General features: G+C 41.0%; 1 protein-coding gene across 1 annotated transcript; it reads right to left on the bottom strand.

Moving 5' to 3' along the window:
• Nucleotides 1-1,848: 1,848 nt before the first annotated feature.
• Ddx3x (DEAD-box helicase 3 X-linked) lies at nucleotides 1,849-15,810 on the bottom strand. Its single transcript, XM_005352864.3, has 17 exons — nucleotides 15,642-15,810; nucleotides 12,812-12,869; nucleotides 11,612-11,659; nucleotides 10,314-10,446; nucleotides 8,748-8,906; nucleotides 8,572-8,671; nucleotides 8,176-8,311; nucleotides 7,733-7,818; nucleotides 7,348-7,446; nucleotides 7,079-7,239; nucleotides 6,530-6,674; nucleotides 6,099-6,243; nucleotides 5,759-5,940; nucleotides 5,547-5,664; nucleotides 5,038-5,191; nucleotides 4,640-4,779; nucleotides 1,849-4,469 (listed from the first exon to the last, which is right to left on the bottom strand). The coding sequence occupies exons 1-17, from the start codon at nucleotides 15,684-15,686 to the stop codon at nucleotides 4,390-4,392; spliced, it is 1,989 nt and encodes a 662-aa protein (XP_005352921.1). The 5' UTR covers nucleotides 15,687-15,810; the 3' UTR covers nucleotides 1,849-4,389.
• Nucleotides 15,811-20,612: the final 4,802 nt, after the last annotated feature.

The following is a 20,612-nucleotide window of genomic DNA, read 5'->3' as shown; positions in this document are numbered from 1 at the left end:
ACTCAAAGATCTGACTGACCCCCCTTATAGAAGCAAAATACCAGTGCACACAAAATAGAGAGGCTGGTTTAGGTGAGTTCCCATTAGATCAGGCACTGTCTCAGTGGGTGGACCAAACCCTCATGGTCCTGACTTCCTTGGTCATGTTCTCTCTCCTGCTCCTCATTTGGACCTTGGGAGCTCAGTCCAGTGCTCCAATGTGGGTCTCTGTCTCTATCTCCATCATCGCCAGATGAAAGTTCTATGGTGATACACAAGATATTCATTCATCAGTGTGGCTACAGGATAAGGCCAGTTCAGGTACCCTCTCTACTGCCCAAGGACCTAGCTGGGGACATACCCTTGGACACCTGGGATCCCCTCTACAGCCAAGTCTCTTGCCAACCCTAAAATGGCTCCCTTAATTAAGATATCTTCTTCCCTGCTCCCATATCCACCCAACAAGCATGTGATCAAACCGGACTCTGAATGTGGCTGACAATGGGGGCTAAGAAACCAATGATAATGGCACTGGGATTTGTCTCTACTGCATGTACTGTTTGGATGCTCACCTTCCAAGGCCTGGGTGGAAGGGGGAGGGCCTTGGACTTCCCACAGGGCAGGGAGTCCTGCCCTCTCCTAGGACCAGAGGGGGAGTGGGGGAGTTGGAGGGAAGTGGAAATGTTGAATGGTATTTATAAAGCAATAAAAAAATTAAAGAGCCGGGCGATGGTGGCGCACGCCTTTAATCCCAGCACTCGGGAGGCGGATCTCTGTGAGTTCGAGGCCAGCCTGGTCTACAAGAGCTAGTCCAAAACCACAGAGAAACCCTGTCTCGAAAAAAACGAAAAAAAAAAAAAAATTAAAGAGACTGGAAATGCCTGGTGGTGAGTGGTAGTCTTTAATTCCAGCACTTAAGGAAGGGACACAGAAAAACCGTGTCTCAAAGGGAGGGGGAAAAGAAACACTAAAGATAATTCTCAAAACTCACATAAAACAGCCCATTTTTCAAAATAAAGTTCTCACATTATACCACCTTTCAATCCAAAATACTGTAAATTCATATTCCTTTTTATTTACACAGATCAAAACTGGTTTGAGTTATCTGAGAACTATCCAGATCCCAGCAGTTTTTGTAGAGCTGCCTGCTTAGTGCTGAGAATGAACGGATGCACAACACCCAGTTTTAAAAAAATAATTTAGTGACAAAATTCTGTGTACTGGAAACTGTATTTGGGGCCAAAAATTAACCTGTACCTCTACAGTACAGCCATTTGTAAGAATTGACCAAGAAAATATGGTTCAACTTCGATGTTGAGACTCACAAAACCTGCACTAACATTAATAGCCTGTAACAATTGAACTGTAATGATCTTGCCCCCACGTAGAGATTTACCCATCTGTTAGACTAATAATACACCTGACTTTTACCCGACTCATCCTTGCACTGCTCAGCTACCTTCCCTATCAAATATTTTTTTTTAAAAGATTCACATTGTGGCTCAGAGGGCACCTGAGTTTGAGGCCAGCCTGGTATACAGAGCTGGTTCTAGGGCAGCCAAAGGTACACAAAGAAATTGTCTCAAAAAACAAAATAAAATGCTTAACAGCACCATTGGTGGTGATACAATCGCAGCATTAGAGGCAGGCAGAATCCAGGGCTATACTGAAAAATCCTGTCTTAAAAAAAAAAGCAAAAACGAAGATGCTGGATAACACAAACTACACTAACACATGCATCCCTTTCAACTTTTATCTCTCTCACACACACAACCCCATGTACACAGTATTCCAACACTGCTTTATCAAACACAGGGCAGTTCTGTCTGCAAGAGAAACTTTAAAGAATGATCAAATGACACATTACAATTCAGGCAAGAGCACAACTTTATTTTCACCTCTAAAAGTAAACCACAATTGACAACAACAAAGGAGACTGTGCAGTTCAACTTTTTATTTTAATAAAACCAGAATATGCACAGCACATGCAGTGCTAGCATCTAAACTAATACAATAAGCAACTACTAAAGCTACAGTGACTTGAGGGTCAATCTTTACATTCAGCAAGTTTAAACTCATTTTTGAAACATAACTGAAAATATTGCTTGCTGATATAACTTGCTCAAATGCTATTGCTGAATGTACAAGTCACTGAATATGCCAATACAACAAAGATAACCACATGTTTGAGGATTGCAATGTGCCAGACATTCACTGAAAAAAAAAATACAACTAAACAAAACTCACACAACAAACATCTGAGAATCTGGACACTTTGTATCAGTGTTTTGAAGTGTTTCATTAATATCTTAAGACAAGTGTATCAAAACCTTGGCATGATTTAATTTCAAGTCGCCAATTTTGTTTTTACTAACATCAGAAAGTTATGGCTACACCGCCAATGCCGGGTCTGCTTAATTTGACTTAAGAGTTATTATGACTTAACATTAAAAGCTCACACTACCCCGAAATATATAATTTCACGCATACGGTGACATTCAACATTCAAGTGCCAGTGTTTTTGTACTGTCTTTTGGTCAAGTTTCTTTAAACTTTCAAAGAATCACTTTTAGGCTTACAAAAATAAATATTTGTCAAAATGTTCAATAAATATTACATAAAACTAGCAGCAAAAAGTATCTAGAAATCTGTCGTGTGCAAAGTTTTCTTCCCAACTATCATTCCCATGGTCCCAAATAAATTTTAGAATCTAGTCCCATCCCTTTCCTAGACAAGCTGCGTTCAACAATCTCCAAGAGACAAAATAAGATTGGAAGTTTAAGGACACGCACACAAGACATATATATAAAATTCTCTGAATGTGCAATAAAAGAAGTACTTTGTAAAAAGTTATGGGCAAAATGTACAAGGGCCTAAACCTAGACTAATTGAAATAGCACCATAACAAATGACCTCAATACTGTCAAGTGCACCTACTTAATAAAAGTTTTAGAACAAGGCACAATACACTTGAAAATCTATTGCACTTTAGGAAATTTTTGCCGTCTTCCTATGCCACTGTAAAAAGATTGAGCGTTTTGATCACTGCATTCTGGTCACAAAATTAACCCAGAATTCCAAGTGGCATAAGCATTTTAGTGGTGGACAATGCTCATCTTTGGCCAGATTTAGCATAAACAGACTATAAATACAATGGAAACCTATGCAACTAAAACTGACTAAACTGCACTGTAGAGCAGAATTGACACCTTGTGCAGTTATGTACATATTTCCAACCTGTGTGATCTCAGATTTCAGTTTGTTACTCTTCTGGAGCCATTTTTTACAAAGTCTATAGTAAGCCAGTTTAACATCTCAACGCAGCTTGAACAGAGTAATGTGAATCGGCATTGAAAATAAAGCCTGCTGCATAATTCTTCCTGTTCATCCCATCTTGACCAAAAAACATCAACACTAGCATGCGTTATTAGACCAAAAATCATCCGGAGCCCTATATGAGGGCTGGTCATTGCTGTGGTCAGCCATTCTACCATTTCAATTTCTTGTATGGCAGGCATTTAAAAAGTCTAAGTAGATGAATTCTCCTAAAAACCTATTTCAAGTTATCAGACCTTTAAACTTTCCCTGTAATAACATGCCCACATTTGGCTAGCTCATAGTTAACGATCTGCCTAAACATTGAAAGAGGAATTGCTGTATTTACTTGCATTAACTTTGAGAACAGTGCTTTGAATGTATGCATGTATTCATACATCACCTCATCATGACTGGAATGGCTTGTTTAAAGACTATTATCAGGTTCTAAATACCTATCCAGGATAGAGTGAGCAAATCAGAACTTTAACTTAATACAGTTTGCCATATTAGAAACTAATTCCATTAATATGCTTCAAGACGTTTGTTGTTTGTTTTCCCCCAATCTGCAAGTATCAAAAAGCCTAATGCAGGCTACCACTTAAGTTTTTTCCTTATATTATTTATGGATGAATCGATGATTCCTGTTAAGTTGTATCACACCTGTGTGCCAAGGTTTGATTTTAGCCCAAGTTCAGTAAATTTATTTTGTCAAAAACAATTGGTATCTTGAGCATTACTGAGCCAACAGGACATCAAAATAAAAAGTTGTCTAAAGTTAAAGGCACAGTACATTAACAAACAAATGATCCTCAGTCACAAAATTATAAATGCAGTTTGGGATAGGGGTAGGCGGGAGGGGAGTTAATCCAAACTACAGCAATGAAGTCTTCAAACCACCTTCGAACAGGGCTGCTGATTGTTCCTTTCATCTTTACTTGTGACCTTGAGCTCCCTTAAAAAAAAAATTTCAGTGGAGAATCACAGCTGGTAATGTACTGCGAGTTCTTGAAGCTACACAAGGTATAGTCTGGCTAAGTTACATGTGGTTTCCATATTAGCTTGTTTGGCAGGGTGACCTACTGCAAGGCAGGCTCAGTTACCCCACCAGTCAACCCCCTGGGAGTTATAATTTCCTCCATATCCATCACTGTTGTAAAAGCCTCCATAGCCACCTAGTGAGAGATTTAAAAGAAAAAAAGAAATTAATTAAGTCATCTATTGTTAGCAACAATCGTTTCTTCAGAAGTTATGAAAAGCAATCTAAGTGATGAATTTCCCTGAATGATCTTAATTGTTTAAGATATACTTTTAAAAAATTATATGGATTTAAAACAAATATTACCTCCACCAAATCCTCTGCTACTGCCATGTCCACCTCCACCACTGCGACTGCTGCTTGAGCGGCTGCTGCTGAAGCTGGAACTGCTGGCACCGCTACTCTGTCGATAGTCTCTGGCACCAAAGCCTCCACTAAATCGACTGCTGCAGAGGGCAGGGCAAAGATTGAGGTTGGTAGACAGGTAGTAAGGCATTAAACCCAACTCCTATCAAACTTCCTAATAATCAATTTCTAACTTTCTCATCCAAATTCCCTATCTAGTCATACTTTTCCCAAGTGTTTTCAAAAGTGTAAGCATTGATGGGATGACATGTATTTTAAAACAATACTGGGAAATCTAAGTATACCTCATGCATCATGTATACGACACACAAAAAAAAAGAAAAACAAAAAAACCTTACCTCTTAGAGCGTCCACGACTGCTACCCTTGTAGTGGTGTTCGAAAGCCATGTTTTCTAACCAAGATGGCACTTCTTGTTTTGCCTCGACAAGAAGATCCAATAAATCCTTAGTAATGTTTATGTTCCTTTCATTAAAGAATGAAGTGGCAAGACCTAAAACAGTTTCAAAAGGAAAAAAATAAATATATTCCAGAAAGGTAGCTTACGATTTTTACTTCTTATCAAAAATTAAAAAAACATGACCTATTTAACTAATAAATACTGAGTACATTGTTTGAAATTAAGAATATTTAAGACACTATAAAGTTCTAAGGTGGGCATGTGTGGTTATGAACCACCTTTAATCCAGCACTGAAGGCAGAGGTAGGGAGATTTCTGTAGAGTTCAAGACCAGCCCAGTCTACAGAGTCCCTGTTTCAAACAAAAAATAAAAACTATAACAGCTCTTTCCTGTGCATCATCACAATGAATAATAACAACAATCAAGATAACTGGTAATCACACTTACCAAGGTTTCCTACACGCCCTGTACGGCCTATGCGATGTACATATTCTTCAATATCACTAGGCAGGTCAAAATTAATAACATGTTTCACATTTGAAATATCCAGTCCTCTTGCTGCTACCTGAAATATATCTTTTGTTATAAATGGCTCACTAAAAACAAGTATTTGGACACAATAAACTTGAGAATAAAAATATACAGAGCATTATACATACTGCTGTAGCCACTAGAATTGGGCTTTTTCCTGAGCGGAACTGGTGAAGAGCCTCTTCTCTATCTCTCTGAGAACGGTCTCCATGGATACTGGTACAGGCATATCCTTCATGATATAAGAAATCCTCCAAAGAATCTGCACCCTTTTTGGTCTCCACAAATACTAGGGTCAGGGAATCCTTGCCTAAATTTGAAAATAAAGTGTTTATCACCATTAGTAACTTATACTAAGACAATCAAAATGGACAATTGACACTGTTTTGAATGAGGGAGGAAAAAATGATGATATACAATGTGATTCTTGTTACATAAGTCTAGAGGTAGAACTGCTCCTAAGTTTACCTGTTGCATTTAGGAGGTCAAGCAGAAATGACCGTTTATCCATTTCCTCCACCCAAACCACTTTTTGTGTGATGTTCTCTGAAGTAGACCCAACTCTTCCTACAGCCAGAAAAATGTATTCATCCAAGAAATCACGGGCCAGCATCTAAAGAAAAAAAAAAGCCATTCTTTAATTTTGCAGTTTTATTACATGTATTTATAAGTGTTCCTGTCGAAAGAAGACAGCTCAAAGGAATTGATTCTTTTTCATCATGTGGCTTATAGGTATTGAATTCAAGTAACAACTTTACTCACTGGGCCATTTTGCAAGCCCTCCCCAACTCTCTGTATTGCCCCCCCCCAATAAACCTCTATTTTTGCTCAAGTGTGGTGACAAGTAACAAAATACTGAAAAATCTATTGAAATAAGGAAAATAATTGTATAATAGTACCTGTATCTCCTTAGGAAAAGTAGCACTAAACATCATAGTGTGGCGGACACCTTTTGGAGGCATAGTATCTTGTTCAACTATTCTACGTATCTGAGGTTCAAACCCCATATCTAACATCCGGTCAGCTTCATCTAACACCAAGTATCTGTCATGAAAAAAATTAAGATTTTTGAAAAGAAATCAAAGTAACGTATGGCTTTATCTGCTAGTTAACTTAAACGATATAATCAATGTTATGAATAGTTATGTAGCAAACAAATTATTCTTGCTAATAGCTTAAATCATTGAAGATCAGAGCTAATTTTTTTTACTTTTTTTACACATGCATATGGTACTGCAGGAATAAATTATTCCTCTACCAAGTTGTTCACCAGGTTTGGCAACAAGCACCTGCTGAGCCACCTTCCTGGTCCCCACTTTGGCTTTGGAACTAGTTATTAGCCTACTAAAACATTAGCTGACTTTTCAACACTGGAATTACGATGAATGAACTTTCTGTAAACCACTTCTAAATCTTTATATATTTAGACAATGCTAACAAATACATACTTGCAGAAGTCTAATCCAATCTTTCCCCTCTCCATCATGTCCACTAGACGTCCTGGAGTAGCTACTAACAAGTGGCATCCACGTTCTAAGTCTCGAATCTGTTGACCAATTTCAGCACCACCATACACCACACAAGGACGAACTCTAGAGCGGTATGAGAACTATAAACAAAGAAACTCCATCAAATTCAATGTAAAGATTTTTACATGGACATAAAATATTTTATTAGAACCAATGGGAAAGCTATGAATCACTAAATGCGTATTTACTTTTCTGGCTTCCTCATAGATCTGCACTGCCAATTCTCTCGTTGGTGCCAGTACCAAGGAGATTGGGTACTGTTTGCGACGCCCATATCGTCCATTTTCCTAAGAAATAGAAGTTTGTTAATCTGCTTATCAACTTATCACATAAACTGATCTATAAAAATTTAAATTACCCCTTTAAAAGTTCATTTTCTTTTGTAATGTATATACTATACCATAAAACTTCATTAGGCTAGTCTTAAGCACCATTTGGAAGGCTCAATAGCTAGCGTCCTACAAGTTTCACAGTAACTCCATGTTTATAAAGAAACATTGTAATTAATTGTACATATGCACAGCTCAAGGACATAGCACTTCCTAGGCCCCATTCCCAGCACTAGGGAATTACCTTCATGGCCCTCAGAGCCTCTCCTGGACCATCAGCATAAATCTGACTCAAGATGGGCAAAAGAAATGCTGCAGTTTTTCCAGAGCCTGGGAAAAGGAAGCATGTTTAGTTGACCACAATAAAACTAAACCCCTGCTTACTACTTCTGAATCAACATTGGGAGCTAATTAGCAATTTTACTTTATGACCAAGCTTCCCAAAAATTTCATACAACCTCTTTAGCTGACTAAAAAATAAGACTCAGCAAATTTAGGAACAAACTAAACTTTTTTAAAAAAGGATTTACAGAAAGAATACAGATAATAACAATTTATATTATCACCTATGACTTCTGACACTACAAACAATAGAATTGAGTATGGCACACAAACCCACAAATACCTATTATCTATTTCTTTACTAGAAAAAAAAATGTGTCATTTACTCCTTTCCAGTGAACTTACCCGTTTGGGCACAAGCCATCAAGTCTCTCTTCTCCTTGATAATAGGAATAGCATGCTTCTGCACTGGAGTTGGACGAGTATAACGAGTAAGCTCAATGTTTCCCATAATAATTTCTCCCATCTCAACATCACTGAACTGTGAAGAAATTCAATGGCATGAAATAAGTAGAAATGTTATCTGAAGGCACCCTGTTTTATACTAATAAAAATGAAAACAAACAGCAAGTTTAACTTACAATCACTTAAGTTGGGCTTTTATATTTGACACATTTCCTATTTCAGGTAGTGAATTAAGGACAATGGCAACTACATTCAACTAATATTTCTCTTTACACAAACACTAATGTATAGCTAGTTATGTATGTTTCTCTGTAGTTTAATAGAGTAAGTACTTACACTTTCAATATGTGGAGGACAGTTGTTGCCTGTTGCTTCGACTGGAATGTCATCGTATTTCTCAAAGTTAATCCCAGTATTGCCTCCAGAAAAGAGTTCCCTAAAATAAAGATTGGTAAATTTACATGTAATACCAGTGAGAGACCTCATCAAAATTGCACACTTCAAAATCTTACTGTTCCAAGCGTTCACTGGGCGGGAGTGGTTTTGACCAGTCATCTTCATCTGATTTGTCACACCAGCGACTGTTTCCACCTCTTTCAAATTTGCCAAAGCCACTTCTGTCTCCACGACTGCCAATGCTATCATAGTCTCCCCGTCCACGATCATCAAACCTGAGCACCAAAAGTAATAAATTAGAATCGCAACCATCATCAGATCATATTACTACTACAGAAAACTTTCTCATACAGAGGAACTGATCAACTACAAGATGTCAACAGTTCAATTGTTTTATTCTTATTGATAAACCAGATTCTATCATTTTTAAAAATCAGTATCTTCCTTTATTCTTAGAGCCATGAGGCCTAATCTTGCCTCATACATTCTATTATTAAGAATTAAGGTTTTACTGCCCCTTTCTGAAGAGAAAGGGAAGAGTGGATGTGGGGGGGAAAGAGGGGAGGTGGCTGGTCTGGAGTGGTTGTGGCGGGACCTGTTCCGGATGTACAGAGAAACCGTGTTTCGCGACTTCAGACTCTTATGATATTATATGCCTTTAATCTCAGGTGTCGTGCGTCTATTTTTTGGTTTGTTCTTAGTGTTCTTGTCCTGTGTCTTGGTTCCGTCTGTGCGTATGGTACTGAGTTAATCTGTCTTGGGGGTTTGGACTTATTTGTTAGCTTTTGATTTTTGGGTGGTCGGTTTGCGGTGGTGGTTGTTGTTTTCCCTCCCCTGTCTGGTTGTGTTGCTTGTTGCAGTTGTTCGTGTTTGTGGCCCGCTTGGTCTCCGAGCTTTCTTTCCTGGGCCGGCTTTGGGGCTACAGTCTGGTTGTCTCGCGCGTACAGTGTTGGGTTGTATCGGTTGTTTTGGAATTCTCCGGGTGTGTTTGTTGTGGAGTTTTATGGATAATTGGACAGGCCGTCTAACGTGAGTTGGTCGGTTTATTTTGTGGTGCCATGGGATTCTTCATTTGTTATGGGTTATGTTGGGGTCGTTGCCTGTAAAAGTGTGTTTTGTTTTGGGGTTGTCTGGCAGTGGTGTGGATAGAGGGGGTTCTCGGCAGCTATTGTTGGATTCATGTGGTGTTTTGACCTTACTTTTTTTTCTGTGGGTGTTTTTTGAGAGCGCCTCTTCACTATGGGCTTTGGTTTTAGGTCGTTTTAATACTACTCGAGAGGGCTGGAGAGATGGCTCAGTGGTTAAGAGCATTGCCTGCTCTCCCTAAGGTCCTGAGTTCAAAACCCAGCAACCACATGGTGGCTCACAACCATCTGTAATGAGGTCTGGTGCCCTCTTCTGACCTGCAGGCATACACACAGACAGAATGTTGTATACATAATAAATAAATAAATATTTAAAAAAAATAAAACAAAACTAGAGAAATGAAAAAAACTGACTTCTCTTTTGGACTTGTACTTTTTTGTATCTATGTAATATGTTTAATCTTGCAGCTAAGAAAATGTAGTAAGTAGACAAATTCCCAACATCCACTTTTACTCTGAATGTCAGGGTAAAGATATCATATAAATGGTAAAATTCCTAAATGACAAAGTATATACATGTAAAGGGATTTCACTTACCTTCCCCTTGATCCACTTCCACGATCACTGAAGAAACTGGACTTCCCTCTTGAATCACCCCGGGATCCAAAACTACTGTAAGCATCCTTATCTTTACTAGAACTCCACCCTGAACTGTCTTTGTCATAGAATCCTAAAAATAAAAAACAAACCCACCACAAACTCAAAAGAATCCAATTAACAAAGACAAGTTTTCTGAATTTGAAGCCCAAAGACTCATTTTTCTGGTATCAAACACCAATGTAAATATTTTAGTGGCAGCACCAGAAAGTAACTAAGACCAGTTGTATCTAAAGTCTCTGATTCTCTCCACTATAAAGTACTATATCGCAGATCATGCAATCTGTCAGGCTAGGAATATTTTGGATGAATACCATCTCCAGAGGTCAACAGTTTTGCTTGTACTAAGATGACTACGGTGCTGTCTTCCATCATATAATGTATTAACTTCCATTTACTTTACAGGTGTGAATGAATTTACAAAGAAACAGCCACTATAGTTTTCAATTAGCATTGTCAAGATTATTTGCTTTATTTTTCAGTTCCAATATCAAAAATGAAAGAACAATGCTTTGTACATATGAATCACACTACGATGGTATTATTTTAGTGCTTTATTTACAAGTTTAAGAATATCAACTCAAAAACACCCTCCCCCCATATGCTCCTAATATAAAGTCAAATGTAAATATTTAAGTGGGGATCCCCAAAGACAGGCAGATTTAAGACAAGTAGGGTTGACTAGTTTCAATGACACTTAGTCAGCATTTACGAGTTACTTTCCTCCTGCCTTCATCTCTACCATTACTGAGTCATGTGCTTTCACTAACAATCAAGAATTTAATTGCTTCTGCAGATCTCTTCCAGTTGTAAAATTCAAGATTCTGCTTCTTTTCTTTCTACAATAAAGAGTTCTTGTTCATTTCACATCAGACAACCATTCCCAAATCATTAAAATGTGCCTGATGGCTTAACTTGTCCTAAGTCCATCTTCATTTTGTCATATGCTAAGACAATAACAGCTTACTATTTCCACGTAGTTTGTATTATACAATATGTAACTAATTATAACAGATTAAGAGACTAATTTTATACAAAAACCATGACACCGAAGACAAATTTTCCATGGTGAAACATCAGTTAAGGTTTTTCAAAGTTAGTAAGTCTCAGCGTTTTAAATCAATACCCTGGTAGAAATGCATAGGCCTCACAAGTTGTTTTCTTTTCCCTAGGTTTTGACCAATTTCTAAACGAATCAAGAATTAGATTTACCAAACTGGTGTTAAGGGCTCACTCACCTTTAGTAGCTTCTCTGTTCCTTAAATGAGGAGGTATATAGCGTCCTTCTGTAAGAACATAAAATTAATAAAAATGTCAAATACCTTCACAATAAAGCTTTTCATCAAACCCCTATTTAAAAAACGAAACAATAAATATTCCTAACAAATTTAAAGAGTTGGTAAGCAAGATCTGATTTTAAATCAGGAATATGCCTGTAATCCTAGCTAAGGGAGGGCAGGAAGATCATCTCTAGTTTAAGGCCACCCTAAGTACATAAACTTTGTCTCCAGAGGAAAAAAGTCACTTTTAAGCCTAGCAGTTAGACTGGGTGTGGTTGGTGGTGCACATTTAATCCCAACAGAGGCAAGTGGATCTCTGAATGAGGCCAGTGTGGTCTACATGGTGAACACCAGAATAGTCATGGCTTTGTAGAGACCCTGCATCAAAACAAATGAGAGGGACCCTTAATAGTTAACTGGCAACTAGTAGTTTTGAGCCTAATTTTCTTTGTATTTCTGGATTAAGATCTGTTAGGATGATAATAAAAAAAGATTCTAAACCTGCCCCCCCCCCAAAATAAAGAAAAGAAAAACTCATGAAATTTAAAACATGTAGCTAGGTAAACTTGCACCATTGCTTAATAATACATTTACATGCCGGGCGGTGGTAGCACTCGCCTTTAATACCATCACTTGAGAGGCAGGCAGATCTCAGTGAGTTTGAGGCTGCCCTGGTCTACCAAGCAAGTTCGAGGACAGCCAAGTGTATCATACAGAGAAATCCTGTCTCAAAAAACCAAAAACAGTATTTTACTAGGTGAGACGAAACCTAAACTGAAATACTGTCTGAGAAATAAACCACAAAAATCAACTTCAATACTTAAGCTAACTAAAGTACCAGACTCAAGAAAAACAGTACATATTATATACACCTAAACACCAACAGGGCACCCCTGAACATACATGCATAAAATGTTCCCCATAGCAACTAAAAAGATTGTTTTTGGCAATGACACAGATCGAAGACAGGACCTTGTATATGCTATTCAAGGAAGCACTTGATCACTGACCTACATACCTTATAGCTTATAACCTACCTACTTTGTAACTTCCAGCCAGTGAAAGCACATTAACAGTGTTCATTAAATTTTAACATTCAAGGAATTATTAAGCTATCTAGTGCTGATATTCAATATGCCCATAAAATGTTTTACTTACTGCTTGCTGTACTTCCTCCAGTCTGATTATCTGAGGAGTTCAGGTCTAGGCCAGCAAACTAGAAGAGAACCAGATTGTTTTTAGTCTTCATGCTGAATGAAATACACTAAAGGAGCTAACTGTGCCTTCTACTCCGTTTTCTACTCCCACACTCAAGGTTGCCCCATGGAGCCCACAGCTATTAAGAAAATTTAACATGTGACCCCAAAAGCACATTTTCCCATAGTAAAAGCTCCTCATTTAATAAAACTTAGTTACGCTGAAGCTCAAAAATTTGGCCAGGGCATGGCTGCACTTGCACTTGTAACCCCAGTATTCAAGTGGCTAAAACAGGGTCATTAAGTACTCAACAACTGCAGTTCAAGGAGATCCACTGCTTTCTTCTGGCCTCCAAGGACATCCTGGTACAACATGCATACAGGCAGACACACAAAAAATAAAAACAATTTTTTTAAAAAAAAGTTTGAGGTCAGGTAGCCAAACAAAACGGGTTTTAAATTAAATAGGTGCTCAGAACACATTTTTTATGTTTCTAAATGCCACCAACTTTCTATTTGCTATTACTTTAAACCTAAAAGCACATAAAGACAAATTTCCAAACTATTCTTTAGTTCCTTATTCGCAAATATATTAAATTGGGATAGCAAAAAAAAAAAAAAGCAAAATTTTGGCAATGCGCTCACCACTAAACTCTATGTTGAAGCAAAACTGAAATAATTCCTATTCTCCCATTTAACTATAAGCTCACAGAACCAGTCATCAGTAGTTTTTGATGTTTTTACTAAAGAAAATTTAACTAGCTTCAACCTTCCAAGTCTACCCGTCTGTTTATACTGGAAACTCAAAAGCTTCAAGATTCTACAAAAATGCTACATGCTATCTTCATGAGCTTTTAAAAAAGTTTTTAAAATTTTGATTGCATACTTTGATATGTGTATGCCTGATGGAGTTCTGAAGTGGGGTGGACATCTCACCCTGTCGCCTTGGCTAACTTCGAACTCCTATAGATAGACCAGGCTGGTCTTGAACTCAAGAGATCCTGCCTATGCTGGGTCCCGGTCCCGGACATCAAACTGAGGCAGGCGTCTTTACCTTTTGCACCCTATTGTCGATTTACCTAACCATTAAACCGCAAATGAAAAGAACCCCCCCCTCAAAAAAAAAAAGCCAGGGAAGATTGAACTACATTTTTAGTATACATTTAGTTCATAAATTTGTGCTTAAAGTTCAGTGACACTGGCTAACTATTACTGCAGTCACTGAAAACTAAAAGCAACTGTAACCTCATTTCTATTAGCAAAATGTTGTCAAATGTTACAGTACTTGTAACATTTAAGATTTAACGTATCATTTGGCAACATTAATCTAATACGCAACAAAGTTGCCAAATGCACTCTTGGTAGTCTTCACAAACTTGAACGACCCGGAATCCCTAAATTTTAAGTTAAATCGTTGCAAATTTACGAAAGGCTCTTGGAAATATAATCATTTAGACAGAAAATGTTAAAACTAGGGAGAACCTCTACTCTTGACACCAGGCGGTGCTCTTGTTTTCTTTTTAATCTAAGCAACCGTAAAGTTACAAGGTCACAACAGCGAAGTTACAGTAGCGGGGTCACTAGCCCAGACTAGGAGGCGAGCACAGGTCGCACATCCTCACCTCTTCTGCCTCTTAAACCTAGAAAGGGAATCTCCATTAAGGAATCAGACACTAGGCCTATCTATACCAATTATACTTCAACAGCGGCAACAAGTCAACAACAAAACTGTTGCCATATTCTGGGCATTTTGCCTCTGGATGATGCCAATTGGGTCCTCCCCTGCGCCTAGGAAAAGCCCGGGGAGCCGGGTTCGGAGCTCCGCGGCCGGATCCTGACCGAAGGCTGAGCAAGGGCCGCGCCGGGTGGCTCGCGTCACCGCCGAGCCCGGCGCCAGTGCGCACGCAGCGGCCCCGGCCTCCCTCCCCCTCCTCCCCCCGCCCAATCCGCCCTGAAATTTCTGCGTCACAAAACTTTCCACTCGGGAACCGCGGCCTCCCATGCCGAAACGCACCGGGCCCGCGGTGGCCAAGAACCCCGGCTGAAATGCTCCCGAGCACGCTGGCGGGCAGGCCGGGGGGGGGGGGGGGGCCCGCACCGCACAGCCAGCCTGCGCCACACAAAGGAGGCCGCCGCCATTAGCCCGCGCACAGGCCAGCCCCCTCCCCCCGCGCGGCGCCCCCTCCCACATTCCAGCGCCGCGCGGCCCCTCGGCTAACCCGCGCGCCGCCGCCGACTCCTGGGGTTAAAAAGCGCGGCCACGGGAGCCGTGGAGGTCGAAAGCCCTAGAAATCCGAGGCCAAACAAAGCTACCCACCTCAGCCAGCGCGCCACCACGCGCAGTCCCCTCCCTCCCCCACCCCCGCGGGTCACTAATCAACTAGGGTGCGCGCGCGCCCACAAGAGCGCGCCCCCTCCCCCTCAGCTTGCCTGCGCGCGCTCGCACGCTCGCTCTCGCTTTCTTTCTCTTTCTCTCTCACACACACAGACTCTCTCTCTTGCTCGCTCTAGCGCGCGCGCGCACACACACACACACACACATACACACGCACACAAAAGCCGCCATTGTGCTCGGGCCGGGGACAATACCCCGACCCGATCCGAGCCGGGCTGGAGGAGCAGCCGGCACTAGCACTCCCCGCGACCATCCAGTCCCTCCGGAGCCCCTAGAGAGTGCCACCCGGAGCCCCAAGCCACCGGGGGCAACGGGAAGGAAAAAGCAGAACTTAGAGCTGCGCCACAAGGCAGGCTAGGTCCGGGGAGCGCCTGCTGCAGGGACCGCGGCGGCTCACCTGCTGGTCCAGCCCGAGCGCATTTTCCACTGCCACATGACTCATCCCTGAAGAGTACCGAAAATTCGGAGTATTCCGCTGCTGAGCAAATGCTGAGCAAACGCCGGCTGCACCGCACAGACTCTCTCACGGGAGAACTGCGGCTTTGAAGCGCACCGCGCGGCCACCGAGCTTATATACCAACTAGGAGGGCCACTACGTCAGCACGTAAGACATACGCCCTCCTCCCAGGAGGTGGGCCCTGCAGTTTGGATGTCTGCCCAGCTACCGAGCTACCGCGCGTCCCTCGTCTTCTTCCCGTGAAATTTCCAAGTCAGTCCAGTTAGCTCTCCCTTGTTCGTGCTTAGTGAACCCCGCGTTAAAGGCTGTTCTGCTTCTCTGGGATTGCTCCCCCCTGTTCTCCGCTGGTACCCTAAATTTAGTGTTTTCTCGAGATCTCGCGAGAAATCATCGCCAGCCGTCCTCTAGCAATGAGGTCCTAATATTGAAAGTAGGCCTATTTACTGCGTCTTCCCCCTGTGCACCTAGTTTTCATCTTTCTTTCTAGCACCCTTCCTTTCCTCTCAGTTCCTGGCCTTGAAAATGGTGTGTAGTGGGCTTTGTCTGGCCTGCTGTGCCTTTGCTCTTTCCGGTGCACATTTTCCGGATGGCAGTGAAAATTAGGACCGGGAATGGGGGGGGGGGGCCTCACGTGACCGTGGGTGTCCAGCGCGGTGGCCATTTTGTGAGGAAGAGAAACTGAATTGACTAGTGCTGGGAAAAGGAGGGAGGGGTGAGAAAACGGGGGGGGGGGGAGGAGGGAAAGAGCGAGGGAAAAGGAAAGTGGCTGGGGAAAGGAGAAAGGTGGAAGGATGGTGACCCGTCCGCCAGAGCAGGGCATGAAGGGGCTGTGCGATGGCTGGAGGCTTCTTAGCGCAGTTGCCTAGGTAGCGGGTACGCCACCCACACATTTCCGCTGTGAAGGAACAATGAGACTATCTCACGCGAATCTAGAGCCGGCAATCGGTACCCCGAGCCTCCGCTAGTCTGTGGGTCATTGAAGGGCCCTGTGTCCTTCCGCGCGGCACTCGAGGCTCCCTGCCAATGTCTGCTGGCACAACGAGGGCCCCGGAGGTTTCGAACAACTTTCCTAGGACCCTGGGATGTCCAGGGTGTGTGGCTGGCCACAATCTGTGCCTGCTGGAGGAGCTGGGAGGGATGATGCCCCTCAGACTACAGTGGAAAGGAATAGGAAGAAAAAGGGGGCTGTCATCAGAGGGGCATCTTCTGGTGAACCCCCTCTTCTAGGCAGACCACTCACGAGTCTCAGCTTCAAAAACACAGACCTTAAACAACAAAATCAGCCGTGCGGTGGCGTTAATCCCAGAACTCAGGAGGTACAGACTGTACGATCTCTGTGAATTCAAGGCCAGCCTGATCTACTGGGCGAGTTCCAGGACAGGCCCCAAAGCTACAGAGAAACCTTGTCTCTAAAAACAAAACAAACAAAACAACAACAACAAAAAAGCCATCGGCTTTCAGGCAATGGCCACACATATACAAGTTACCCAAAACCTACCCTCTTCTGACCCTCAGCTAAAAAACACAGAACTCTCCACCATTCCCCAAGAGGCCTTCTGCTGCCAGAATTCAAATAACAAGTTCTTATCATATAATTTATAACACACAAGTCCTCTATTTTTCCAGTTTTTAAAATTGAAACCGAACTTCTAAAGAGATACAGGAATAATAAAGCAATCCCCCCAGGCAAGTTGCTTTTCAACTTCGGTTCTCAATTTTTCTCATCTTTAAGAGTCCTCTAGAGTACAAAACCCCGTTGCTTTAAAAATACTCATTTGTGTAACAATTGGGGGAGGTTTCTTTTCTTCTGGTTGAAGTTGCACTGGCAATATTTTATGCTTACAGCAAACACTTTGTTTCTTGGTAAACCAATGAGTTTATTGGGTTTACTTAGTGGTGCTGTAACTATTTTTTAAGCACTTTTTTTTGTTTGTTTTGTTTTTGTTTTGGGGGTTTTGGAGACACGGTTTCTCTGGTAACAGCCGTGGTTGTCCAGGAACTTGCTTTGTAGACCGGGTTGGCCTACAAGGAGCTCCACCTGCTTCTGCCTCCCATGTGCCGGGATAATAGGTATTGGCAACCACTGCCCGACACTTAATACTTTTAAAATATACTGAAGTAAAAAGTCGGAGTTATTACAACTAGGTTTGTTACAGTGTAAAAAACAAAAAGCTTAAATTCAAGTTCTTCAGCTTGTAAGAAAAAAAAAGCACAGTGAGGAACCATTTTACACTGCAAAATGCTTTAAAACATACAAAGAGGAAGGATTTTTACATAGACCGTTGGTGTGAATATGATGTGTGTAATGTCCTGTATTATAGTATGGACTAATCTCCCCAAAATAAAAGGAATAAAAATAGGACTATCATGACATCCAGGCATCCATTTAGACATATTAAGTAAGCCATAAATAAAGTAGAATACATTTAAAAAACAGACATCTGCCGGGCGGTGGTGGTGCACGCCTTTAATCCCAACACTCGGGAGGCAGAGGCAGGCAGATCTCTAGGAGTTCGAGGCCAGCCTGGTCTACAAGAGCTAGTTCCAGGACATGCACCAAAACTACAGAGAAACCCTGTCTCGAAAAACAAAAATAAATAAATAAATAAAAATAAAATAAAAAAACAAGCATCTAAAACATGTATTTTAAATATTCCTTGTAACCATACTGAAATAACAAATTATAGATAATGCAATTAAATTTATTACACAGTTTCAAAAAGCATAACCTAATTGTAATATCCAAACCAAATGATGTAATAAAACAATGTATTAGCTCTAGAAGTCCTAGCTAGAGCAATAAGACAACTAAAGGAGATCAAGGGGATACAAATTGGAAAGAAAGAAGTCGAAAGTAGCTTTATTTGCAGGTGATATGACAGTATTATGACTTGGGGTTTCTTTCTGTTTTTAATGACTTAGGGTTTCTATTGCTGCAATGAAACACCATGACCAAAAAGCAAGTTGGGTAGGAAAGGGGTTTATTTGGCTGACACTTCCATATCCATTTATCATCAAAGGAAGTCAGGACAGGCACTCAAACAGGGCTGGAATCTGGATGCAGGAACTGATGCAGAGGCCATGAACGGGTTCTGCTTACTGACTTACTCATGGTATGTTCAGCCTGCTTTCTTATAGAGTCTAGGCCTGCCAGCCAAGGGGTGGCACTACTCACAATGGACTGTGTCCTCCCCATCACATGTTCTATAGGCTGGCCCACAGTCCAATCTTCTGGAGCTCTTTTCTTTTGTTGTTGGTTTTTTTTTTTGTTGTTGTTTTTTTTTTTTTGAAACAAGGTTTCTCTGTATATCAGTCTTGACTGTCCTGAAACTCCCTTTGTAGACCAGACTGGCCTCAAACTCAAACACACTGAGATCTGTTTGTCCCTGCCTCCCAAGTGCTGGAACTAAAGATATGAGCCACCATCGCCAGGCTATAGGCATTTTCCTCCTCTTGGATGACTAGACTATAGTTTTATCAAGTTGACATAAATCCAGGCAGTACAGTATGCATAAGTGCCTCTAAAATTCTACAGAGAACTCCTGCAGCTGATGAACACTTTCAGCAAAGTAACTGCCTACAAAATTAACTTACAAAAATCATCAGTCTTCATATATACAAATAATAAACTGAGAAAGAAATCAGGGAAATAGCATCTTTCATAATAGCCTTAGATAATACAAAATATCTTGGGGTAGCTCGTACTAAGGAAGTTAAAGACTTGTATGATAAAAACTTTGAGATATTGAAGAAAAAAACAGGAAAAGGTATCAGATGGTGGAAGGAGGATTAGTATAGTAAAAATAGCCATTCTACCAAAAGAAATACAAACATTAAATGTAATACCCACCAAAACCACAATGTAATTCTTCACAAATCTTGAAAGGACAAATCTCAACTTCATATGGAAAAAAAAAAAAAAACAGGATAGCTAAAAACAACCCTAAATAGTAGAAGTGCTGGAGGTATCACCATCCCCAATTTCAATTTGTAATATTAAGCTATGATAATAAAAAACAGCATGTTATTAGCACAAATAGAGACACACTGGTCAATGGAATCAAATTGTAGACCCAGACATAAGTCCACACACATTTATGGACACCTGATTTTTTATAAAGAAGCCAGAAAGACCAACAGTAAAAAGAAAGCACCTTCAACAAATGGCGCTGGTCAAATTGGATGACAGCATGTAGAAAAACCCAAATAGATACATACTTAACCACCATTCACAAAACTCAACTACAAATGGGTCAAAAATAGCAACACAAAGCAGATACACTGTTACAGGAGATTTGTTTATATTGTTGCCCAGAGACCACCAATAGAGTCGGGCCTTGGTTCGGAGAATGAGGCCCATATTCAGCGGACAAGGGTAGATCATAGAGTTTTCTGGTAGACTCAAAGGAGATAGACAAATAGACAAATACGGAGAGCCCAAAGGAGTTGAGTTAGCCCTTTTGAGTGGGAAGCTTGGAGGGTAGTGGTCACTGTTCATTTTCTCTGTGAATCTATCAAGTTTTACCCTAATATCTGACTCCAAATCATTTTTTATTAATAAAAAAATTTTAAAAAAATCATATACACTGAACCTGATAGAACAGTTAGTGGGGAATATTCTTGGACTCATTGGCACAAGAGAAGGCTTTCTGAACAAAAACTGCTAGCATAGGCACTAAGATCAACAATAAACTTGCCGGGCAGTGGTGGTGCGCGCCTTTAATCCCAGCACTCGGGAGGCAGAGGCAGGCGGATCTCTGTGAGTTCAAGGCCAGCCTGGTCTACAACAGCTAGTTCCAGGACAGGAACCAAAAAAGCTACGGAGAAACCCTGTCTCAAAAAATCCCCCCCCCACCGGGCAATGGTGGCGCACGCCTTTAATCCCAGCACTCGGGAGGCAGAGGCAGGCGG

This window comes from Microtus ochrogaster, chromosome 10, assembly GCF_000317375.1.
Source record: "Microtus ochrogaster isolate Prairie Vole_2 chromosome 10, MicOch1.0, whole genome shotgun sequence".
In the NCBI taxonomy this organism is placed as follows: Eukaryota; Metazoa; Chordata; class Mammalia; order Rodentia; family Cricetidae; genus Microtus; species Microtus ochrogaster.
Note: the sequence above shows the minus strand (reverse complement) of the source record. Positions and strands in the feature narration are given on the sequence as shown.